Source organism: Lynx canadensis, chromosome E2 (genome assembly GCF_007474595.2).
Source record: "Lynx canadensis isolate LIC74 chromosome E2, mLynCan4.pri.v2, whole genome shotgun sequence".
Lineage (NCBI taxonomy): Eukaryota > Metazoa > Chordata > Mammalia > Carnivora > Felidae > Lynx > Lynx canadensis.
The window spans coordinates 48,887,670-48,912,030 of record NC_044317.1 but is presented as its reverse complement, the minus strand read 5'-3'; the positions used below and the strand labels follow the sequence as shown (position 1 = coordinate 48,912,030).

Sequence of the window (24,361 nt, the reverse complement as noted above, 5' to 3'; positions counted from 1 at the left end):
CGGGTCCCCGGCCGAGGGGGGGGAAGGAGGGGCCGGGCGAGCGGCAAGAAGGGGAAGGAAGCGGAGGTGCCGGGCGGGCGCGGGGCGCGGGCAGGAAGCGGGGAGGGGCGGCGGGGCGGGGGCCTCCGGAAAAACGCCCCAACTTCCTGCCCCGCCAGAGTCAGGAAGCGGGAGCCGGGACACAGGGCCCGGGATCGCCGAGCCCGACCTCGGGCGCCCCGCCGGTCGCCTCCCCGCGCGGACACCAGGTACACCGTCCCTGGCCCCGCCCGGCCTCCCGCCCCTCGGCTGCCGGGGGAAGTGGGGAGGAGGAGGGAGGGGGCCGGGGCGCTGCCGGCAGTGGAGGGGCCTTCGCTGCGCCCCACAGAGCCAGCGGCCGCCCCTCCCCGGGCCTCAGTTTTCCCATCTGTCAAAGGGGGCAAAGAGAGGAGAGAGAGCTCATGCCTGCCGAATGCCCAGTAAGTGGGGGTGAGGGGTGCGAGGCCGGGGTCAAGGCCTCCCAATTGTGTAGCCGAGGACGGATGACCACTCCCATTGTACTGCTGGGGAAACTGAGGCTCGGGGAGCGGCACCGACTCATCCCAGGGTACACGCACCGTGAGACCGAGTGGAGTTGGGATTTGAACTTGCAGGTGTTTCAAGCACCTTCCTCCGACTCCACATGCTTTAGGGCCACTTAAAAAGAAAAACGTCCGTAACCACGCCGTAGGCCGCGGTGAAGCTGAAAGTTGCAGAGCGCCGTTTGAAAGCAGTTTTGGAAAGCTCTTTTTCTGGGCCATTGGTTATACCCTGAGACATGGGTTGTAGGGGACAGAGCTAGAGACCTTCCCCCCATTGTACAGGTGGGAAGACTGAGGCTCGGAAAGAGGTAATTACTTTTTCCAGGTTACACTGGAAAGGTACCTGCGGGAGAGGTACGCTGGAACACAGGATTTTTGCATTACAGCCCCAGCAGAAAGCGTGCGGCCGGGGCGGGGGGTGGGGAGTGGGGGATGCGGGGAAAAATTAACGTACACCTTGGGAATTCAGCTGGTTCCGGAGTTAGGAAGGCAAGATAGGGTGGGGAGCCCAGTCCGGAGGCTAAGGGCCACGGGTGACTCGGAGCTCTCGAATTGAGCCTTGGCCAGGGGGCTGGAACCACTTTCTAGTCGGCCTGGGGGCGGGGCAGGGTAGAGTGACAGGAGCAGTCGAGATACGGAAACGCCAGTCCTCCAAGGCAGGCCAGAGCGGCCCTGTCTGGCCAGCGTGGCGCAGTGAAGAGCTAGAGCGGCCGGCGGGAGGAGTGGAGTCGCCTGGGCAGTAGCCCGGCAGGAGCTGGGCTAGAGTGGCTGGCGGGAGGAGTGGAGCTGGAAGCAAAGGTAGATTTGGGGACAGCTAGAGCGACTCGGAGTTGGGGGTGGGGGACCGGCGCGCCGAGACTTCGGTTCTGGCGGCTGCGGTGGATACTCCAACGACCAGGAGCAGGTGAGGGACGCGGCCCCTGTCAGGCGTCAAACCCTGACTCCGCAGGTCCGCCCCAGCATCCCTGGCCGTGCATACCGCCACGTCCCCTGTAGGATTTGGGGCCCGTATAGACCCGCCACGTCCCACATAGGATTTGGGGCTGTTATGGATCCGCCACGTTCCATATAAATTACAAGGCCCTACAGGCTCACCAGCTTTCTGCTAGCCCCCCATGGAAACTCGGCTTCTTAATAGATGCAGGCTTCTTAATAGATCAGTCATTAGTACCTCCTAGAATCCTGGGCCCTGTAGATCCTAGGTCTTGGGACTACCACAGGCTCCTATAGAATCCTGGTTCCCTTTTTACCTTACATAGGTCCCAGGAACTGGCTATTTTACATATGGAATCATGATTCTGTGTGATCCCCAGATCCGTGTAGACCCACCATGTGTCAAATAGAATCTGGGGCCTTATGCATTCCAAGGGCCCTTCATGGACTTAATTTGAATACTCTATTTTAGGTTCTTAAAGGCTCCCTCCCAGAGGTTCTTGGAGACCAGGGTCATCCATGCAATGTCTTTATAGACCCCAAACCTTGCACAGAATCCAGGCGCCCGTGTGGTCCCCGACCCATGTCTGCTTTGCTTTAGGACCCTTATCTCTAAGAACCTTCTAAACCTTCCCCAACCAGCACCACCCCCAGTCCCATGCACACAGCGTCCCCTCTGCTGGACCTTAGGCCTTGTCAGTTGCCTAGAGATCCATCTGGCGGCTTCAACCTATAAGTGCCCTTTGTGGCAGCCCCTCACCCTGTATCTCCTAAGCAGCCAACCCCTCACCTTCCCTGCCAGCGTCCTCTCTGAGCCCTAAGTCCCTGTGAAGCAGCCTCAGCAGCAGCCTGCGCTCCTGCCCGGGTCACAGTGCCCACATACCTCTGACTTTCCCAGACACCATAAAGAGACCCGATAGGTCTCAGCTTCGGTTCAGATTTTAGTTTCTTAAGGTTGGGGTGGGGTTTCCCCATGCTCTGAAGCAGCACATTCTGATAAATGCATAAACTCTGGAGCCAGACTACGTGGGTCTGAATCCTGGCGCTGTCCCTTATGAGCTGTGCCTCAGTTTCCTCTTCTGTAAAAGGGGGATAGTTATAAAACTGAACTCCAGGGGTCATTTAGGGGATTCAACGAGTTAATACCTATAAAACAGTTACGTTGTACCTGGCACATACTCAGTGGCCCTTAAGTGCAGGTCAGGTGTTAGCTATTATTTCGTGTTAGCGTGATGAGGCATGAAGTAGGTCACGAGCATCTAGTGCATGATTCGGGGTCTGCCTGGCACTGAGCATTTGCTCACATAATGTGGGTCCTTTCCTTTGCCCTTTTGGAACCTCCCTGCCTCTGTTGAACCTTCCCCCCCCCCCCCCCCCCCAAGTGGGATGAGCATGGACGTTCCATGTGCGTGGTCATGTTTTCCAGCCCAGAAGTTGCAGCTGGTGGCCTGGTGAAGGTTTTCCATCTCAAACGGGAATACTAATCGCATGGGGTGCTTGTGGTTGTGAGCGTTGAGTTCGTATGTGAGAAGCACTGAGAGCAATGCCTAGCACACTGTAAGTGCTGGGTAAGTTTAGCTTTTGTCGTAAATAAGCACTACTTTTTTTTTTTTTCTTTTTGCCTTGGTTTGCAAATGTATTTAAGTGAAGTTTAAACGGTGCTCAAATCTTAAGTGAACCCAAACTTGAAGTTGGACAGATACACTCTATGGAAAAGAATAAAAACGATGCGGGCCCTGGGGAACCCACAGGACAGCACTTGAAGACTCCAGAAAGCGTCGCCGTCTGATGAGCCTAATCAAAATCATAGCCACCGTTTATTGAGTGCCAGGGAGGAGGCCTGTGGAGGAGGGAGAAGGCTGGGTCTGAGGCGACCGGGGTTATAAATAGCTTTGGGAGAGGCCCCCCCCACAGCCCGGCTGGTCCACCCCACCCTGTTTCCACAGCTCCTTCCCGCCTGACACGGGCTCGAGTGGCATTAGTCAGCCTAATTAAGGACACAGAAGATGGCGGTGGGAAGACACGGGGGGAAGTGGAGACTCTAAGGGAGACAAGATGGGAGAGACAGCAAGAGATGGGAGAGAGAGAGACGAGAGACAGCATCTGACACAGTGACTCGGAGAGGACTTGGGGAGGTGGCTGCAGAGCCAGACGTGGGAAGACAGGCAGAGACACAGGGGACAGGCAGGGAGCAGCAGAAGCAGTGTTAGGGGGAGGTGGCTGACTCGGAAGGGAGGCAGAGATGGTGGGGAAGCGAGACGGGCCGGAAGGGAGGGAGGAAAGGGAGACAGGGAGAAGAGAGGCAAAGACCTGAGGCACATTCGCAGGACAGACAGCCAGGGAGAGCTGGCTGGGGCAGGAGGGCCGACCAGACAGACTGCTGCGGGGTGAGGGAGACCGACACCCCTTGGGGATGGACTGGCTGAGGACTGTCCCTTGCTTTTTGGGATTGGAAGCTGGGGAAGATACCGGGTCCCTGAGGGAAAGAAACTGCTGGGTTTGGGGAAGGAGGTTCAGCTTTGTTTTCTAATGTAGAGCGAGTTGGGGGTTGGGGGATCTGCCATTAGATTTCCTGTCACAGGAAGTGGGGCTGGTGGGTTCAGAGGCAACATCCTGCCCCAAGCCTGTCAGATGGAGGAGAGCCCCCCACACCCCAGTTATCTCCCTTCTACCGCCCTTTCAACCTTCCCAGCTCTGCTTGGCTCCAGGCCCTGCCTCCCTAGGACCCAGCCTGCAGCCCCCTCCTCCCTCAGACCCAGGAGTCCAGGCCCCCCGGCCCCTCCTCCATGAGGGACCCCAAATTACAGGCTCTCATGTCCACAGCTCTCTCATGGACCCAGGCTCCTGGGCCCCCATCTCTCCCCCCCATTCCAAGGCTCCCTGTCCTTGGGCTCCCCGCCCTGGCTGGCCTCTGAAGGGCTCTTTGTCGCCACACAGAGGCCCCATTGAGCTGCGGACGCCGGGATTGGGGGGGGGGGTGCTGTTTACTCACCTTCACACCTGGGCCAGGAATCTGTGAGTAACCGCCCTGTGCCTGTGCCGCTGCCTCCTGCCCCCCCTAACCGTGGCCCCTCCTCTTCCTCAGCCCTGTGGAGCCCATGGAGGCAGACGACATTGCCCGCGGGCTGGTGAGTGGAGAGAGCCTGGGGTGAGAGGACTGGGGGACTGAAGTGAGGAGCACTGTGAGCTGAAGCCATCCCTCTTCCACAGGCCCCGGGACCACCGCGGCCTGGCCTGGTGCCAGTCAGCATCATCGGGGCTGAAGACGAAGATTTTGAGAATGAGCTGGAGACGGTGAGGGGTGGAAAAGCTTCTGTCCCAGTCTCCCTAGGCCCCAGCCCTCAAGTCCCATCTTCAGGGTCCCCTCCCTCCTTAGGTCCATCGTTGGGTGCTGCCCCCTGCCTCCTCTCGCCGCTCGCCCCTCTTTCTCTAATCTTCTGGGTACCACCTTTGCCGTCCCCTACTACCCCATCCCTGATGCCCCATTAGAGCACAGACTTTCACCCTTTTTACTCTCACCCTGGTTTTTGTCACCATCTTCCTTAATTGCGGCACAGACCCCTACTCTGTCTCCTAATGCCTGTCCTTGTCACCCACATGCATAACATTAGGTCTCATCCCCTGTCCCCGACACCAGCGCTGGCCACCACCCTTACAGCGTAGACACCACTGCCCGTGGTGGTGTGGGTGGGGGACGGGTCAAGCCCAAGGCTCCCCTTCTCCCCACCGTCTCACCCCCATCCCCACCCTCAGAATGCAGAGGAGCAAAACAGCCAGTTCCAGAGTCTGGAGCAGGTGAAGCGGCGGCCTGCCCACCTCATGGCCTTCTTGCAGCACGTCGCCCTGCAGTTTGAGCCGGGACCCCTGGTGAGGGCAAGGCTGGGTGGGCAGAGGGAGGGGGTGGGGCCGGGACAGGCCACAGCGCTCAGAGAGATGGACTAGTGAAGATGAGCTGGGAGGGTTTGGAAAACAGATCCAGAATACACAGCACAAGATCTAGAAACAGAGAGCCAGAGAACTAGCCGCATGATCTCGACAAGATTGCGGGTGCCCCGTGTCCGTCTCCGTGAGCAGCAGGTGCAGGCGGGAGAGTACACCCAGCAGGGGCACCCGGAGGGCAGCAGGGAATCCTGAAGCTGGCAGAGACCGTGCCCCACCCCCGCCTTCCCAGCCCGTGGCAGTGACCGCGACCTTTCCCACTGACCCTGCAAGTGGATCCCCCTCTGTGGCCTCGGCAGGTGCCACCAGTCATTCAGGGCTGGTGCATGGGAGAAAGCCACTAGCCTTCCCAGGTCCAGGTGGCACAGGAGGCCCCGGTCCAGAAATAAGAAGCCACCACAAGCAGCCCACGAGGCAGAGAGAATGCAGTTGGTGATCCACAGATACCAGACAGAAATTACCTGGGCGGTGGTGGGTGCCCAGAGAACCATGCCGTCCGGAAACATGCAGAGTCCAGAGAACCAGTGGGTGATTTAGAAAGGAAGAGGCCACCGCTCGGGCTGGAGGGGGCTCCAGGCAAGGATCTCCTCCCAAGATGACCCAGGGCAACCCAGCACAGGCTGCAGTTAGGGGGTAGCCTAGAGCACTGGACTGCACTGGAAATGCATAGTAGGTCCCTCTGGAAACCAGAGACTGATAGAAATGCCAGGGCAGGATGCCTGGGGGATGCAGAAGGGAGGGCGCATTGACTGATCCTGTGGCTTCCGAGATCGACAGGAATCGGGAAGGTGCCTTCTCTCCAGAGAAGTAGCTGCCCCTTGCCTGTGAATGGAGGCTCTGGCCCTCCAGGCAAGGGGGTCCCCCTACTGAACCTGGGGTTTCTAGAACCCGAGCTCTTGGAACTCAGCCCAGGGTGGTGCTGACTGCCATGGCCTTTTACAGATGTGGAAACTGAGGCCTGGCAAGGGCCAGGGGCTTGGCCGAGGTGACCCAGATGCCCCCCCCCCCCCCCCAGCATTTGGAATCTGTCCTCCTGTTGCTCCCTCACCTCATCAGCTGGGAAAGCGGCCAAGAAAGAGTTGCGGTCCCGTGGGCTGCTTCCTGTTGGCCTCTCCTGGAGTTTGGGGGTGTGCAGACGCAGATTTGTTGGAAATGGTTACAGCAGAGAAATAGATTCTTGCCCCTGCTGGGGCAAGTCCTTAGCGCAGAGACCATGTCCCTTACCGGACGAGAGACCCCAGGAGTCGGGTTGGAGTTTCCAGTGCCCTGCCAGCATCACCCAGCATGGGGCTGACACACAGCCAGCCTCAGGAAAAGAGCGGTAAATGAATGAGAGAGCCCACTTGTCCACCTGTTTATTTACTCAGCCCCACTGTGCACTAGGCCTTGTCTGGGGCACAGGCGAGTCAGAACCTCACACACACACACACACACACACATCCTCAAGTCTCTCGTGGTATTGTGGCTTTTTTTCTTTTTTAGAGCTAGAGCACCCACCAGCAGAGCAGGGGGAGGGGCAGAGTGAGAGGGAGAGAATCTCAAGCATGCTCCACACCCAGCTCACGGAGCCCAGCTCTGGGCTTAATCTCACCACCCTGAGGATCATGACCTGAGCTGAAATCAAGAGCCGGATGCTTAACTGACTAAGCCCCCCGGGCGCCCTGCTCATGGTGTTCCTAGGCAGTGGGGTGTAGTGCCTGGATTCTGATCCCAACTGTGCCACTTACTAGCTGTGTGACCTTGAGCAAGCTTCTTGAGCTCAGTTTTCTTATCTGTAAAATGGGATAACGTTGACCAGGTTAACGTGGTTAAAGGGTTTAGAGCAGCATCTGGTACGCGCCCCTAGCTGTCTTAGTGTAGCAGGTGATGCCAGGAGACAGAACCGGAGAGAGCCATTTCATGGGACAGAAAATTAGCAAATGCTCTTGGTGGCCCCAGTGAGGCCAAGAGAGGCAAGGGCCTGGGGGGGGGGGGGGGGGGGTATGGAAATCAGGGAGCACTAGCAGAAGGTTTGAGCCCCAGGCTTTTTGAGGGAGAATATGGTTTGGGGAGGGGGAAGAAGACGAGTGACAGTCTGTCTCCCCAGCTCTGCTGCCTGCACGCGGACATGCTGGGTTCACTGGGCCCTAAGGAGGCCAGAAAGGCCTTCCTCGACTTCTGCCACAGCTTCCTGGAAAAGACCGCGGTGAGAAACACCTTCGGGGGACCCCAGCCCCTCCCCCCCCATTCCTTGGTCCTGGGGAGACTGTGCCACCCTGGCCCACCCTCTGCCGCTCCCTCCCCTCAGACCGTCATTCCCAGTGGGCACCTGGGCTGCGGTCCCGTGACCCCACCACTGCCCAGTCCTCTCCTTCATTCCGTTCTCTGTTCTCTGTCCCGAGCAGGTTTTGCGGGTGCCAGTCCCTCCCACTGTCGCCTTTGAACTTGGTAAGGAGAGAAAAGGGAACTGTGGGTGGGGGAGAGGTTGGTAGCCAGGGGCTGGGGTATCTGGGGAGTCCCAGGGAGGGAGGCCACCCTTTCTGCTCACGGGGACAGTAGAGATTCCTCCTCCCCTTCCCCCTGGTCGCTGCAGCCCAAGGGTGGGTGGAACTGGCCTCCAGCCCCCTGCCTGTGTCCCTACACAGACCGCACACGGCCCGACCTCCTCTCCGAGGACCTCCAGCGGCAGTTTGTGCAGGAGGTGGTGCAGAGCCAGCAGGCCACCGTCAGCCAGCTGCTGGAGGACTTCCGCTCCAAGCGGCTCATGGGCATGACACCCTGGGAGCACGACCTGACCCAGCTGGAGGCCTGGGTGGGGCGGGACCGTGCCAGCTTTGAGGCCCGGGAGCGGCACCTGGCCGAGCGGCTGCTGACCCACCTGGAAGAGATGCAGTGAGTGGGGCCCGTGCCCTGTCCAGACTGGTGGGGTGGGGGGGGGTGGTCCCTGCAACTTCACGGTTCGTTCCTTAACGTTTGGGCTCTGGGTCCCCTGGCCCTGGCATTTTAATCCGTCTGGTTGTCTGGTTTTGTGTCCTCTCTTCCCAGCTCTGGGGCACCCTTCTAGTTTCCGGGTCTTTCCACAGCCTTGCGTGTGGGCCTGGCGCTTGGGTCCTGTCCTTGCAGCTCCCGGCTGCCTTTGGTGCCCTCGAAAGAGACACTCCTCCCTGCTGTGATCCTCCTTCCCCTCAGCCTTGGCACTCTCCCTCTCTGCCTCTTCTTTCTCTCCTGTCCCAGCGTCTAAGGGGACAGCAACCCAGACATTTGTGCCGGGTAGGCAGGGACCCAGGCCTAGCAAGTTTATCACAAACTTCTTTCTTCTTTTTTACAGACCCACCATCTCGACTGATGAGGAAAAGAGGTGATGGAAGCAGAGAGGACAGCAGGAGAGGCATTTAGCCCCCTGGGACCCAGGGAGGAGGACCAGGGGTCTGGGGGCCTGGGCATGGAACGGCATCCCTGGCCCTGTCCTCCGGAGCCCTCTCCCCCTTCCTCAGACACTCACTTGGAAGCTGTTGTGGGGTTGGGGTGGGGAGCGAACGTGGAGGGGAAGGCTTGGGGATAGCGGTGTCCCTGCGGCCATGGGCGTGTGCGCATCTGTGCACGTGTCGGGGCCCTCACCATCCCCTTCCCACAGTGCCGCTGTGGTCAACGCCATCAGCCTGTACATGCGCCACCTTGGGGTGCGGACCAAGAGCGGGGACAAGAAGTCAGGGAGGAATTTCTTCCGAAAAAAGGTGCTTCCCTGAGCGCCCAAACCTGGCCCTTTCCTCCCCAGGGACTCCTGGGGAGCCCCGTGACTCTGGCCTCCTGGGGTCTGATTCAGCTTTGTTGGGGTCTCAGAAATGCACAGCCCCCTCTCCGCTCTTCTCCTTCCCTTAGATGATAGGGAATCGGCGGTCAGATGAGCCAACCAAGACGAAGAAAGGCCTGAGCATCTTCCTGGATGCTGCCCGCTGGAATCGGGGAGAGCCTCAGGGTGAGGTGGCTGGCCCCGGCCCTCCCTGACTTCCCCCACACCGCCCCCGCCTCATGGTCCCGTCTTTTCATTTCAGCCCCAGATTTCCGACACCTCAAAGTCGAGGCTGATGGTAATGGTCCTGAAGCTAGCTGGGGGCCTCGGGGAGGGGGTGGGGGGCAGTAGGATGGAGCTGGGGCACAGGCTGCTGTGTGGGTTAGAGTCACTGGGCTCTCATTTCCACCTTCTCCTGGATGTTTTCCCAGCTGAGAAGCCAGGCCTTACAGAAAGGAAGGGAGGCCTAGGGGTGCCCTCCCGGGACCGGAACACTGGAGCTGCCGGGCAGGACATCGCTGGAGTTTCTCTGCACCCTCTGTCTGGGGACAGTCCTGACCGGGAGCCAGGTGAGTTTCCTGGGTCTCTCAGAGAGACTGCCCCGCCCCCTGCTCCTGGTCACCAGTCTTGTTAATAAAACCACCCCCTTCCCTCAGTTCACCCATTCCACAGCTTTCCTCTCAGGCTCCCACCGCTCTCCAGGTGATGCGTTTCCCACCTGCTTGGACTACGTTTCCCGTCAGCCCCCCACGGCGGCATTTCCCAGGACCCTCTCAGTACACTGTCAGTCACCCCCACGGATCTGAGACAGCTGCTTGGCTGGGCCTGGGTTCAGATCCTGGCTCTGCGGCTTAGTTGTGTTGTATCTCGGGAGTCACTCCTCTGTCTGAGACTCAGGCTCCTCGTTCCTAAATGGGACCCCCCCCCCCTTCCCGTAAGTCCCGGCTGAGGCTCGGGAGAGGGAATGGACGCGGAGGCATCATGCAGAGCACCCGGTCTCCCCTGCTTCAGTGTTTTCTTCACCGCCTCCGCCCCCCCGGCCCCAGCTGCCCACAGCCGTGTTCTCAGAGGCCTTTCCATTTCCATCCGTCCGTCCCCCGCTGAAGCGCAGGGCAGCCTCTGGTGTCTGGCAGGCATTGGGTGGTTTTAGCCCCCATCCCCCATTCCCCGGGGGTCACGGAGGCCCCCAGAGCATGGGTCTTGCCACGAGGGCCTGGCAGCCAGCCTCGCTCTCCCCCGCTGCCCGCACAGGTGTTGATGCCCCACCAGAGCTGGGGGACCCGCCCCCGCAGGGCCCGGCCAGCCTGGAGCCCGTGGTGCCCCCGGAGAACACGGAGGAGGGTGCTGAGACAGAGAGGTGCCCGGGGCCGGGTGCGGGGGGAGGGGTTGCTGGGAGCAGGACCAGGCTTACCAGGCGGGGGAGGCGTGTGCGTGTGCCGGGTCGCGCTGCCATCTGCACCTGCTGTCCCCGAACCATCTCCACTCTGCCCTGCTCCTCCCTTTTTCCATTTTCCGCCTTCTCTTTCCTTCTCCGGCTTCCTCTTTTCTCATCTCCTCCTCCCACTTCCTCTTCTTGCGCTCCGAGCCCCTTCAGGTTTTCAGCCCTTCCCTCCTCTTCTAAGCCACCGCCCAGCGCCCAGCGCCTTGCTCCTGCCTCCCGGTGCCCTGTCCTCCATCCCCCACCCTGTGTGCTCCATGCCTGGGGGCCCTGTCCCCCTCACAGTTGGGGGGCAGGCTCTGCCCCCTGCCTGTCCTTGTGCCGCTGCTTTGGGGACCCTTTGGTGGGTGGGGGAGGTGAGTTGGGTTCCATTTGGGTCCACCTCTGACCCTGTGCCCCTCTCTCCCCAGAAAGTGGAAGAGGTGGGTGCCTGGGCCCTGGGTTGGGGGAGGGCTAGCCCCTCCCCCACTTCTCCCAGCCCCTCCCCTCTCCCCATGGGCCACCCCCTCCCCTTCACCCTGCAAGGGGTGGGTGGGGACATCACCCTCCCAGCAGAAGAGCTAAGTATTAAAACCCCCTTCCCCACCTCACTCCCAGTTCTGCCCCCACCATCCCCCTGCCTCAGGGAAGGGAGGGGTCAGTCCTGTGCCCCATACTGGGTTTCCCTCCCTACCCCTCCTGACCACCCCCACTGCCCCAGCACCCCGAAGTCCCACTGCTCCTTCTGACTCTCTCCTCTCTTCTGTTGCATGTTCAATCTCTGTCCTGGTCTCCCCTACCCCCGTCCGTCTGTCCCTGACCTGGTATCTCCCCACCTCTGTCCCTGTCCTCGCCTTTCCCCTTCTGTCCCTGTCTTGGTCTCTCCCCATCTCTGTCCCTGTCTTGGTCTCTCCCTGTCTCTGTACTGGCCTCTGGCTGACTCTGTCCTTGGCCTCGGGGTCCAGGCTATCGGGGCGTCTGGGGCGCTCGGAGAGCCTGCGGGTGAGTGACCGCCGCCGGCCTTCCCGGGGCAGCCTCGGGGCTAAGGGCCGGGGTGGGGGCCGCTCCCGGAGTGACGTGGACATGGACCCCAGCTCTGCCACGGCCGTGCTTGGCCCTGCCCGACGAGCCACGTAGGTCATTCCTCCCCCCATCCACTGAGGCAGCCTGGAGAGTCAGAAGGATGGTGGGGGCGGGGTTGTTGCCAGAGTGACAGAGAACTGGGTTTTGGATGCTAAGGTCACCAAGGTCACAAGAAAGGTGTGGGACTCTTCTTTCTAGAGATCTGGGGGCATATGGGCTACTTTGGAGGCATTGAATGCCAAGGCCACGGGGGGGGGGGGTTGGACACTAGGAATGGAGGTCTTCTCCCTGGGATGCCCCAAGCCGGGGCCCTAACAAGGCCTCTGTCCCACAGCCCTGAGCCTGGAGATGAAGGGGACCCAGGTCGGTCTGGACTAGAGCTGGAACCAGAAGAGCCCCCTGGCTGGCGGGAGCTCGTCCCCCCAGGCACCCTGCACAGCCTGCCCAAGAGCCAGGTGAAGCGGCAGGAGGTTATCAGCGGTGAGTACCCCTCCCTGCACCCCCTGTGGCCTGCCACACAGCCCAGTTCTGCCGAAGAGACAGGTGCGGGGAGATGTCCACCCGGGGGTCAACGACAACAGGCCGAACTGCAAGCTGGCCTGTTCCCATCGAGGGCCATTCATTATGTAAATTGTAGAACAGCCACTCGTGGAACAGGACTGTGGCTGTCAGCCTGTTCGCAGAGAGTTTTTGGTAGTGCGGGACAGTGCAGGCAGGAGCTGGAAATGGTACAGAAAGTTGTATTTCTAGTGCAAATCCTTGTTTCCTTATTTGGGAAACACGGATAGTAATGGTCCTACCCCAAAAGACTGTCACGAAGCGGAGATGTTTCACGTGATGTTTAGCGTGGGTGTGGGGCTGGGTAAGAACGTTCCGATGTGACGGTTACTACTGTGATCTTAACCGTTTAGGGGCGAAATGGGCAAGTTTCAGAAGATAATACATCAGTGCTTGCTTCTGGGCGGAGAGATGATGGGAGTATCGTTTCTGTCTCGATTCTTTTCTGTGATTTCAAATTGTGCGGAGCGGGGGTTGGCAAAAGTAGAAGACCTTTTTGGAAGCTCTGGTTTGGAAGTTCATTTACAAGTTACTTAGTAAGAAAGGTACTTGTTTGGAATTTTTAGGGCAGTTAGGTGAATCCTTTTTGTATTACAGATCCTACTAGGGACGCGATCCAAACGTAAAGCAGCGCCATCCGATAGCGTTTTCCGGAATCATGAAAACACACAACATCTGTGCTGTCCAGCATGGTTACCACCAGCCACATAATGGCTCTTAAGCCCTTGAAATGTGACCAGTACAACTGAGAAGTGAATTTTGTATTTCATCTCATTTTAATTAAATTTCGAAGGCCCATATGTGGCTAGTGGCTACCGTAGCAGACAGCACAGCACTTTCTCTAGTCAGAAAAATACGAATAATGTGGAATTGTACATTCGGTCTCCAGGAACTCCTGGGGCCCCTGAAATCCAAGCATATGGTCCCTCTGGGGGCGGGGTCCCTGAATCCAAGGCTATCAGCGTGTGTTTGAGGGGTTGTTGTTGTTCCAGAAACCAAGGCTGAGAGACTCACTGGACCTTTAGACACGAAACACAGCTGCAGGCTTGCTGGTGGTGGTGTGACCACATCATCCCAGTTTGCCTGGGAGTTTCCTGGCTTTGGCACTGAAAACCCCACGCGCCGGGAAATGCATCGGTGCCAGGCAAACTGGGAGCCGTGGCCACAGCCTGGCTGGCTGCTGCAGCCGAGGAAAAGCAGTGATGGGCTAAGGAACCCTCAGTGGCTATTTCAGGGGCAAATGAGTGCCCAGAGAGAGTCGTCCTCGTCCCCCTCTCCCAACCTGCCCTTGAGACTGCACCCCGTAGTTTGCACTCTCCCCAGCCATGCTGCCTGTTCTTTGCCCCCCACCAGAGCTGCTGGTGACCGAGGCGGCCCATGTGCGCATGCTCCGGGTGCTGCACGACCTCTTCTACCAGCCCATGGCAGAAGGAGGCTTCTTCCCCCTGGAGGAGCTACAGTACATCTTCCCCAGCCTGGACGAGCTCATCGAGGTGCATTGTGAGTGCAGGGCAGCAGCCCCACAGTGCGCCCCACCGTGGGCCCCCTCCTTCAAGGCCTTGGCGGCTAGACCTGGAGCCTAGCACGTCTCCCTGAGTCCCTACCCCGGCCAGCTTCTTTTCTAGCAGTGGGGACAGCCCCAGACCCCCAGAGCTCACATTCCACGGGGCACATCAATAAGCGTGGGGGTGGGGTGGGGGTGGAGGACAGCCCGTTGGCCCCAGGGTGGGGGTGGGGGACAGCCCGTTGGCCCCAAGGATCAGGCAGACACCCTGCAGCCCAGCCACCACCGTCTCCTGACCGGCTCTGCATACAACCTTGCACCCTGACGGAGGTCCTCACAGGGCCCTGACAGAGCACGCCCTTTCCTCACCGCGCTCCACAGCCCAGTTCCTCGATCAACTGATGAAGCGGAGGCAGGATAGTGGCTACCTCATTGAGGAGATCGGAGATGTACTGCTGGCCCGGGTGAGGGTGCCCAGCCCCTGCCCCCCCCCCGGGAGCCCCTCCTCCCAGCCAGGGACCTGGAATCCAGGCCCGAGGAGGCCAGCTCTCAAGCCTCCCCTCCATCAAGACCCGGGGGTCTGGGCCCCTAGCCCTGTCCTCCTGTCTAGGCCGCTATTCCCACGTGAGGCCCTGCTCTCTCCAATCCTACCTGAGACACCCTCCCTGGCCTGAATCTCACTATAGTTTGATGGTGCCGAAGGCTCCTGGTTCCAGAAAATCTCCTCCCGCTTCTGCAGCCACCAGTCATTTGCCTTAGAGCAGCTCAAAGCCAAACAGCGCAAGGAGCCTCGGTTCTGCGCCTTTGTGCAGGTAAGGGGGAAGCCTGGACCCCGGGGCCCCGGAGGGGGCTGGTGTCCCAGTCCCCGAGGTGAGCCGCCTCCACGCTACTCTCCCCTCAGGAGGCCGAGAGCCGCCCACGGTGCCGCCGCCTGCAGCTGAAGGACATGATCCCCACGGAGATGCAGCGCCTGACCAAGTACCCCCTGCTCCTGCAGAGCATCGGGCAGAACACAGGTACCGCGGGCCCCGCTCTCCCATCTCCCTCGTGGCCGTGGGACCCGAGCTTCCGGGGCTGGAGCTCACCGGGGCCGGTCTCTCCTCTGCCACAGAAGAGCTGGCCGAACGGGAGAAAGTGGAGCGGGCGGCTGAGTGCTGCCGGGAAATTCTGCACCACGTCAACCAAGCTGTGCGCGACATGGAGGACCTGCTGGTGAGCCCGCGTGTGGCCCTGGGCCCGGGGCACTGGGACGAATGTGTGCAGAGGTTGGCCCGGCCTTTGTCTCGTCCTCCCCGGGGCCACTTCTTGGGAGGTCGGGCCCAGCCCTTGGCTTGTCCCCCTCGGGGTCACTGTCGGTCAGCCCCAGCCCTTGGGTTGTCCCCGTGACTCTCCCTTCCCTGCCCCAGCGGCTCAAGGATTATCAGAAGCGCCTGGATTTGTCCCACCTGCGGCAGAGCAGCGACCCCATGCTGAACGAGTTCAAGGTGGCTCTGCCTCCCTGGCCTCCCCTCCTCTCCTCTCCCTTGCCTTCCCCTGCCCTCAGCCAGCCCTGACCCTCTGGCCCCGGGGAGTCTCCCATAATGCACCCAGGGAGCGAGAGCCACCCCTGTGCCCTGCGCCCTGCACCCCTCCTCATTCCCAGCGGGTTGCCCCTCCTGATGATCCCCGACTACGACCCTGGCCCTGTGAATCCTCCCGACCCTCCCCTGCCCTCGCCTGCATTGACCATGACTCCTTCCTGCCTCCAGAACCTAGATATCACCAGGAGGAAGCTGGTCCACGAGGGCCCGCTGACGTGGCGGGTGACGAAGGACAAGGCTGTAGGTGGGTGCTGGCGCCGAGTGGGGCCCAGGGGTGGGGCACTCAGAGCGGGGAGGCCACTGAGCTCCGGCCTTGCCCTGCAGAGGTCCACGTGCTCCTGCTGGACGACCTGCTGCTACTGCTCCAGCGCCAGGACGAGCGGCTGCTGCTCAAGTCACACAGCCGGACGCTGACGCCCACCCCCGACGGCAAGACCATGCTGCGGCCCGTGCTGCGGCTCACGTCCGCCATGACCCGCGAGGTGGCCACCGGTGAGGCCTGGCCCGGCGGCCCCGGGCACACCCGCCCGTGGAATGGGAGGTGACCCTCTAGAGAGCTGGGGAACGCACGTTCTAGCACTTGGGAGGCCACTGCGGAGGTTGAGAAGGGGGCGGTGTGAGAGGCCCCCAGCTCGCCATGGCGGGGGGGGGGGGGGGGGGGGCCGGGCCGGGTTGTAGATCTTAGAGCTACACGTGCCCGCACAGGAGCGGCCAGCTCTGACCGGCGTTTGAAAAGACACCGTGGCTGCTTCTTGGGGATGATGGGGGAGCAGCGGTGGGGGCGGGAGCCCAGTGAGGAGGGGTTTGCACGTGTGCTGCCGGGAAGCTGCACCAGGGGCTCCGGGGGTTTGTGTGTAGAGCTAGACTGGGGACTGGCTGCCTGATGGATAGGGGGAGTGAGAGGGAGGGACGGACTGAGCTGGGGCGTCCGAGGCCACCGCAGTCAGGGGCTTGCCCAGGCTCAGGGGAGGCACAAGGTGGGGTGACCCTGGCTCCGAACCCCGCCTCCGTCTTCCTGCAGATCACAAAGCCTTCTATGTCATTTTTACCTGGGACCAAGAGGCTCAGATCTACGAGCTGGTGGCCCAGACCGTGTCGGAACGGAAGAAGTGAGGGGGTCTGGGTTCTAAGCTTGGGTGGAAGAGGAGGTCCAGGCCCCGGGTCTCCAGGGGCAGGGCTGGCGGTGGGAGGCCCTGACACAGGGTCTGGGGGGCTCTGACTGCCCCGGGGCCTGTCTCCCCAGCTGGTGTGCCCTCATCACGGAGACCGCTGGATCCTTGAAGGTCCCTGCCCCTGCCTCTCGCCCCAAACCCCGGCCCAGCCCAAGCAGGTGAGGGGCCTGGGAGGAAATTGGAGGGCTGAGGAGCTGGGGGAGACCTCTTTCTGTGCCCCCAGAACCTGAGCTCTAGCCCTGTGTGTGTGTGTGTGTGTGCACGTGCATACACACCCACCACCCCGTCACAGCCCATCTGGCTCCTCTCCAGGTCCCTCTGTCTCCATCTTCCAGCCTCAATTTCTCTTTGTCTCTGAACCTCCCTGCCCCCTGCTGTTGTCTCCCTGCTGCCCCCAGGGCTGTGGGGTCACCCAGTACTTCTCCCCACAGCACCCGGGAACCCCTGCTCAGCAGCTCGGACAATGGCAACTGTGGTGGCCGAGAGATGCCCCCAGCTGACGGTGAGCCTTTTCGGGGGGTGCTGGAAGGGGGCAGGATTGCCGAGGATACCCAGCCGGAACTGAGCACCCTCCCTGCTCCCCCACCCAGGCCGCATGGAGAGAATCTTCAGCACCCTCCTGCCCTACTGCAGACCTGGCCCTGAAGGCCAGCTGGCAGCCAAGGCCCTTGAGAAAGGTAGCCCTGTGCCGTCCCGTCCTGCTGCCAGCCCGGCTTTCCAGCTCACCTCCTGCCCGGGCCTGCATGCCAGGCCTATACCACCACCCTCAGGGGGCCGAGCCCCTCCTTCTGCAGCCTCTGTCCCTTCCTTGACCTTTCAATTCAACCTCTCCCCGGACGCCATCTTCCATGCCCTCCCACCCTGCCCCAGCTCTAGCCACAGGCTCACCTCTGCACCCCACCTCCCCTCTTTGCCAGTCCTGCCTCTGACTCTGTCCTCTTGTCCCTGGCCAGTGCTGTCCCTGAAGCAACTCCTGTTTCCCTCGGAGGAAGATAGTGGGGCGGGGCCTCCCCGTGAAGGGGATGGGGTCCCGGGGGGGCGGCCCCCCGAGCCCGACACAGACCCAGACCCAGGAAATTCAGGAGAAGCTGCTCAGCCTGGAGGAGACCATTAAACAGCTGGAGGTGGTGGCCTGGGGGGGGGGGGGTCAGAGTGGGGGGAGGATGGGGCTCGGTGGAGGGACCTCACTCATTGATGACCTTTCTGCCCCCGTCCCCCCCAACCAGGAGGTGGAAGAGGAATTCTGTCGTGTACGACTCCTCCTGTCTCAGCTTGGGGAAATCCCTGTCCCCCAGCCTGGCTGTACCTGAGGCTTCCTGCCCCAGGCAGGTGAGTGGGGGAACCAGAGGCCCCAACACTGCCCCGAGGGGAGGGACCAGAGTGGGCATTTCAGGGCTCCCTTGTCCACAGCCCCGTCCATCTCTCTCCCTTGGTCTCGCTGCATCTCCCCGTGCCACCTCCTGGCCATCAGTTTCTGCTTCTCGGGCTCTTCTGTCCCCTCCCTGCCCATCCTCTCCCTTCCCTCCCTCTTCTCTTTGCCCCCCACCTCTGTCCTCCCAACTCCACACCCTCTCCCCCCCGCCCCCATCTCCCTGCCTTTTCTCTGCTGCTGTCTTCATCTCTCCGCTTCCCTTCTCCTCCAGCCCCCAGGCCTTCCGCAAGACTGAGGGCCACCCGCCCCCACCGCACAGCTGCCGCAGCATCTCCAACCCCAAGGGCCTGAGGAGAGGGAGCCAGGCGTGCCTGGGGGGCCCAGCTGGGATCACTGCCTCCCCCCAACCTCCCATTGGCCTTGGCCTTCTCTCCCTCCTGCCTTCTGCTTGGGGGACTCAGGGCTTCATTCCAGGGCGGACCCACAGTGACCTCCCATTCCCCGGGCCAGCTCTGTATTGCCTGGGCTTGGGCCACCCCTCCATCCCCCCCACCCCCAAGTGCCTTTGCTCTGTTTTTATACCCTGAATTGGAGGTTTATTTTTTAATATATATTACCTAAGGAGAGGTCTGTGTGTGTGAGGGTGGGGTGGGGGCTCTGGAGTGGCTTCTGGACCCTCCTGGGTTGTCTGACATCCCCTTCTTCTCCAGTTCTTCATTCATTGATTCCTGTGTTTTAACAGAGACTCCCAAGGCCACTTCTCCCACACCCTGAGCCCCCGCCGTCACCCATGACACTGGGCTCCCCCACATCTCACACTCCTTTCCATTCTTTTATTTTTGTAGTAAACTCTCTGGAGGTGGCTGTAGGGGGTTGTGGGGAGGGGGCCCTCCTGGGCAGGGGCTGGGGGCGGGGTTATTGCTCTGAGCTCCCTGTCCCCAGGGGGCCTGTGTGGGGAGGGGGTCAGGACTGGGGCTGGCACAAGAGCAGACATGGCCGAACAAACACGCAGGTCACAGCACAGGGGTGGGCGGGCAGGAGAGGCTGGGCGCCATATTGCACTTTCGGAGTGGGGCCAGGCGGGGAGCCCCCTCAAACCGGAGCCTGGGAAAGAGGCTGGAGACCATTGTGTCCCCTCCCCCTCTGAAGGGGGAGGTGAGACCCCAACCCAGGGTTAGGAAAGAAGGTGGGTGACCATGTGGCCGGTCCTAGGAGGGGCCGAGGGCAGGGCCTTGGCCTTGGGCAGGACATGGAGGGCACACTGGACCAGGGCAGAGGCTGCCCCCCCCCCCCAAGCCCCCACCCTGGCAGAATCCTTTACCCCACAATGGTTCAGCTGCCGATCCCCCCTTTGCTCGCCTTGGCCTTGGGGGGCACAGGGAGGCCCTCGTCGCCCTCGCTGTCAGAGCTGCAGCCGCTGACATCAGTGATCTCCAGCTCCGAGTCGCTGTCCTCCTTCCCACCCAGCGCAGCCTCTGGACCCCCAGCTCCGGGCAGTGCCAGGCGAGGGGCGGCTGCCAGGCCCGAGGGGCGCTCAGGGCCCAGGCCCTCCCCTGTCGCAGCCAGCAGGGGTGAAGCTGTGGGGCCTCCCCCTGCCCCTGCTGAGGGCAGGTGGCCCAGGGGACCGGCCAGAGGGTTGGGGTAGAAGTGTGGGGGGTAGAGAGAGGGGGGCAGCTTGGGGAAGGGGCCGGTGAGGTACGGGTTAAAGTTCCAGGGGTACTCTGGGAAGGCGCGGCCATAAGGACCCAGCAGGCCAGGGGGCTTGGAATAGCCGGTGGCACCTGGTGAGTACAGGGGACAGAGGATCAGGCCGGGCACACCTCCACTGCCGGGGCTGCCTGCAGTGTTCCACCCGGTTCTCCCCCTCTCTCCCACGTGACATCTGCCGCCCCCCGCCCTGTGGTTGCCCCCAGCTCTCCCCGGGTCTCCCCATTCCTTTGGCGCCCTGAAAGCCCTTCTCCCAGGCTGTTCCCTCTCTAGTTTCCCTCCTCCCTGCCTCTCCACGAATCCTCCTGTGGCTTTTAAAACGTGCACACACACAACCTCGCCCCGGGCCTCCTTCCTGCATCCTGTCTCTCCCCATCTTTGCCCATCCTTTCCCCTCAAACACGTGCAGCATTCCCCCCTCCTCCCCCAGCACCCGCAGGCTCTTACCGGAGCCCAGAAACGGGAAAGGGCTGTCCAGACGCAGTTTGTCTGTCTCAGGGGTGAACAGGGGCGCCCGGGCCCCTGGCTCTCCCAGGCGAGGGGCAGAGAACAGGGTCTGCAGGGTCTAGAGGGGGAGGGGGGAGGCAGCACCGCTCAGAGTGGCTGCCCCGTCCCCAGGGGTTGATGGCTGGCGAGGGGGGCACCAGACACCCAGTGCTGGGACCTCAGTGTCCCTAACTCACCTCAGGGGTAAGGGGAGGAGCATCTGGCCCAGGGGTCCCCCCAAAGGGACCAGGGGTCAGCAAGAGTGGGGAGCCCGTGGTGGCTGCTGCCACATCCAACAGCGGGTAGTTGACCAGCACGACTTTGCTGAAGTTGAACTTGTAGGTGAACCTCTTCCCTTTGGTCTTGTGGAGAATCCGCTTGTTGTAGTAGTAGCTAGAGAGAGAATGAGGGAATGCTGGGCAGGGCCCCTAACTCACGTTCTGTGCCAGGCACGGTGCACAGAGCACTATAGTTTGGGGGAACGGAGGCTCACAGAAGTCCCTTCAGCAAGGTCACAAGGCAAGGAAAGGGTGAAGCAGGCTGGGACGCTGGCTTCCGGCCTTCCTCCTTGCTTCCCGTCCGCTCACAAGTAGTCACGGTAGCTACTGCGCGCTGGGATGCTACTGCGCGCTGGGATGCTACTGCGCGCTGGGATCCGAGGGATTCTGCCCCAGGAGACTGAGGGCAAGCCCCAGGGGGTGGGGGTCGGGAGGGACAGGGAGGGGAGAAGGGGCAAGGTGCCAGCCGGCCTCTCCCCACCCCTCCTCACCGCAGGGCCCGGCTCAGCTTGTCATAATTCATGTGGGGCTTGCACTTGCGGATGCCCCAGAGCCGAGCCACCTCGTCGGGGTCCTTGATGACGAATTCCCCGTAGTCCCCCTGCCAGGCGATGACACCCTGGTATTCCTCCTTCTGCAGCAGCTCCAGGATAAAGTGCCACAGCTGGATCTGCCTCGAGCCAGGGGACGACTCCGGCTTGTAGGCCCAATCTGGGAAGGCAAACCCTGGGGACAGGAGGCAGGGGAGTGGCCCCGGGTCAGGACACCGAGGCCAGGGCTCCCGGTCCTACTTGGACTCCGGAACCGAGAGGCATCCGGTCTTCCCCCGACTCCCAGCCTCTGATGAACAGCTAGCTACCCACCCCTTGATGTCTTTAGGGACCCAATTCCTACTCTCTACCCCAGCTGGTGTCTAGTCCCCCATCTGGCCAAAGAGGCAAGAACTCCGTTGTCCGGGGACCCCGGGGTGGCACCTCCAGCCTCATCCTCGACCTTGGCACTTGAAGTCTGCCAGGTTCAGCGCCCCCGGGGTGGAGGTGGGAGGGATCAGTTTCCTGCGGCCTCGACCGTGGGGAGGAAATGGAAGGGGGCAGCTTGCAGGGGAAGGGCACCCCCGACACGGGGACAGCCCTCCTCCCGCTGCCCCCTCCAGCCCTGCCCTGAGAAGCCCCCAGTCGCTCCTGCTCTCTGGAACACCCCTGACCCCTTGCTGCATCACCCCCTCCCTGTCCCTTGCCCCCTGCTCCATCTCTCCCTGAAGCCCTCCGCTGACCCCGCCCTGGGGCGGCCAGGCCCGCGTGCCCGTGTGTCTTTGCACCGGTCCGTGTACTTCTACTCTCACGTGCCACATCCCCTCCCACACCTGGCTCTGTCGGTCCTAGAGCAGTGTGCATAAGCGTAAACCTGAAGCACGCACACAGCCGTCCCCTCACACTCCAGGGATGCCCAGCAACACCGTGGGACACAGGCGGCCCCGAGGGCGGCGCTCCTGCTGGGGCACGACACCTCGCCCACGACGTGCCACCACGGCGGACACACCAGATACCCGGCATCACACGTCCGTCCCAACACACAATCGTACGTCTCCGGCCCCTCGGAACCAAGACCCACTGACAACGCGGCCATGACGGGAGACGCACAGGACGCCAAAGGCCCAAATCGCACACAGTGTGGCAGAACTGGCGGGTGCGGCCTCGGGACGCGTGTGTCAGCCTGACAGGTGCACGCGGGCTGAGACCACGCCTGCAGAGCGGCCTCCCGAACCCACGAGACGCAGGCACCCGCGCTCTGTAACACCCAGGGCTCGCCCCTCGGCACACGCTTCACACACACGAGTGGCCTGCACCCTGCTGTCCGAATGTGCCGAATAAGCTGGATGGAAAGGGGAGGGTCTCGCCCACCCCTGAATCTCCCCTCCCATCCACGAGGCCCCGGGCCCGCTTCTGTGCTCGACCCTGGGCCACACCCTCTGTCCTCCCTCCCTCCTCAGAGACCCCCGGGCCCAGGCCTGAGAACAGCAGGCAGGATCAGCCTACAGAGAACCAAGGTTGGGGAGGAAGACAACGCTAAGCTACCTACTTGCTGTGTGGCCCCAGGGTAGGTCCTTGCCCTCTCTGGCTTAATAGAATTTCAGCGGTAGGAGGCAAGCAGCAGCAGGCTCCCACCCAGGCTGCCTGGTGCTGGTGCGTGAGAATCGGTGCTAATGCCTTCCCGCCGAGGGCTCGGGAGGCCAGGCGGTTTCCTCCCCGAAGGGAGAATTTTTCTCTCAACCCCGTTCTGGGTCTTTCTTACTTCGGGTGATGGGGCTCAATCAGCTCGTGAGGTCCAGCCCATTCCACACCCGCTACTGCATCTCACACGCGCGCGCGCACACACACACACACACACACACACACACACGAGCGCGCGCGACCCCGAGAGGACAGGGCACAACTGCCCCACACCTGCAGATACACGACCCAGTCCGGAACCACCACGTGCCCTCAAACACATTTCCTCAGACGGACTGGATCTGCCGGGACCCGCAACGCACAACTAGAGAGGACCCGCAACTTCAGTCTGCAGACACACTGTGACAGACCCCCCCCCAAGTTCAGTCACAGTGACCCACGGATGTAAGGACCCCTCCCCCCACCGTGCACACACCGACACAGGGGCCCGGGGGGCACCCACCCGCCCACGCAGCCCAAAGTGCACCGAGACCTCCGTCCCGGACCATGACACGCACCGGGAAGTAATGGTCGAGAGCGCCTCACCCCCGAGGCAGGTACGTGCTTGGCAAGCCCACAGACACCCCCAATCCTAAAACGCAGACATGCTGTGCCCGATGTCCCGAAGAAACCCCCCCACCCAGCCCAGAGACGCTCAGGTAGGTGTGTGTTTGTGTGTGTGTGTGTGTGTGTGTGTGTGTGTGTGCGCGCACGCGCACGAGCAGGCTCGCCAGCTCACACAAAGACAGACGTTGCATATACACTCTCCCAGTGCGACCACTTCTTCCAGAAGCACTGACGTGTGACGCAAGGACACACTCCGAGCCCCCAAACTAGCAGGCACAGAGTCCCAGTCTACACGCACGCACACGCGCACTCCCCATCTGTGGGGCGTGTGACTTGGGCTTAAATGCACGTCCAAGCCGGTCTTACTGTCCACATCCCCAGCTCTGAGTGTCCGCTTCTGAGCAGGCCGTCCTCTGTCCCAGGGCTCCGGCTGGCTGGACCGTGCTCCACGTCCCCCTGGCCAGGCAGCCCCTGTCCGTTTGCACACCCGCGCCTGGCCTGGTGCCCCCTCTGGCCCCCGCCCTGCTCCATCACTGCCCGGGCGTCTCCAGTACCTGCCTCTCTGCCCAAGGTCCTGGGTGGGAGCAGGCCGAGACCCCAGCACCTCGGATCCCAGGAGCCTACCCCTCTCGGACCCCAACACCTCCCCTACCCTCCAAAGACCCTCACGTCCCAGTAGGCAGGTGGCAGGGACATCTGGCTGTGAAGTTTTTAGCCAAGTTTCTCATTAGGGGGTTGCATTCAGGGGACCGTGACAGACCCGGACAGAGGAGGGAGGACAGGAAGAGGTGCAGAAAGGAGGAGCCAGCTGGCTGGGAGGGGCAGGAGGTCCGGGCCAGTTACCGGGGGTCCAGAGAGCCGGCAGGGCGGGCGGGGCGAAGAGAAGGTCGGAGACGCAGCTACAGTCCATGGTGGAGCCAGCCCTGCAGAGAGGCCGGGACAGACACACGGGGACAGGCGGGGGACAGGCAGGAGAGACAGACAGGGGTCAGTGGGGCGGGCGCTCCCCACGGGCCCTCCCGGCCCGCCACCCGCCACCCTCTCCACCCACGTCCCACGGACCCTGCCTCCCAGCCTCTCCTCCCGCAGCCTCGCCCTCACCCTGTGCCTCAGTCACTACCCACGTCGCCCCCAGCCTCCCTCCGCGCTGCTCCCACTCGCTGGCTGGCCACGCCACCCGCCCGCCCCGCACCAGCTTTGCCGCCGCCGCCGCCTCTCCGGCCGGC

At 61.9% G+C, this 24,361-nt stretch overlaps 2 protein-coding genes across 2 annotated transcripts; one reads left to right on the top strand and one right to left on the bottom strand.

Moving 5' to 3' along the window:
• The first annotated feature begins 139 nt into the window (after positions 1-139).
• On the top strand, positions 140-18,513 carry ARHGEF1 (Rho guanine nucleotide exchange factor 1). Its single transcript, XM_030299899.1, is given in 31 exon segments — positions 140-248; positions 2,920-3,050; positions 4,579-4,621; positions 4,704-4,787; positions 5,247-5,360; positions 7,519-7,617; positions 7,817-7,859; positions 8,057-8,303; positions 8,740-8,769; positions 9,046-9,145; positions 9,291-9,387; positions 9,464-9,499; positions 9,633-9,770; positions 10,453-10,558; positions 12,036-12,181; positions 13,613-13,759; positions 14,145-14,227; positions 14,450-14,575; positions 14,665-14,779; positions 14,875-14,975; positions 15,170-15,247; positions 15,512-15,587; positions 15,668-15,835; positions 16,365-16,452; positions 16,587-16,673; positions 16,947-17,017; positions 17,106-17,192; positions 17,469-17,548; positions 17,550-17,639; positions 17,742-17,844; positions 18,159-18,513. Coding segments are annotated over 29 exon segments (2,778 nt in total). The 5' UTR covers positions 140-248; positions 2,920-3,036; the 3' UTR covers positions 17,826-17,844; positions 18,159-18,513.
• A 702-nt stretch (positions 18,514-19,215) lies between these two features.
• Positions 19,216-24,092, bottom strand: ERFL (ETS repressor factor like). Its single transcript, XM_030299900.1, has 5 exons — positions 23,979-24,092; positions 20,850-21,084; positions 20,278-20,473; positions 20,042-20,159; positions 19,216-19,668 (listed from the first exon to the last, which is right to left on the bottom strand). The coding sequence occupies exons 1-5, from the start codon at positions 24,043-24,045 to the stop codon at positions 19,220-19,222; spliced, it is 1,065 nt and encodes a 354-aa protein (XP_030155760.1). The 5' UTR covers positions 24,046-24,092; the 3' UTR covers positions 19,216-19,219.
• Positions 24,093-24,361: the final 269 nt, after the last annotated feature.

Excerpts from the sequence above, each read along its gene's own strand:
- ERFL (XM_030299900.1), bottom strand. The coding sequence starts at position 24,045 with ATGGACTGTAGCTGCGTCTCCGACCTTCTCTTCGCCCCGCCCGCCCTG. Across the intron at positions 21,085-23,978 it reads GCCGGCTCTCTGGACCCCCG|GGTTTGCCTTCCCAGATTGG; the intron begins GTAACTGGCCCG and ends TCCTGTCCCCAG. Across the intron at positions 20,160-20,277 it reads CTCCTCCCCTTACCCCTGAG|ACCCTGCAGACCCTGTTCTC; the intron begins GTGAGTTAGGGA and ends CTCCCCCTCTAG.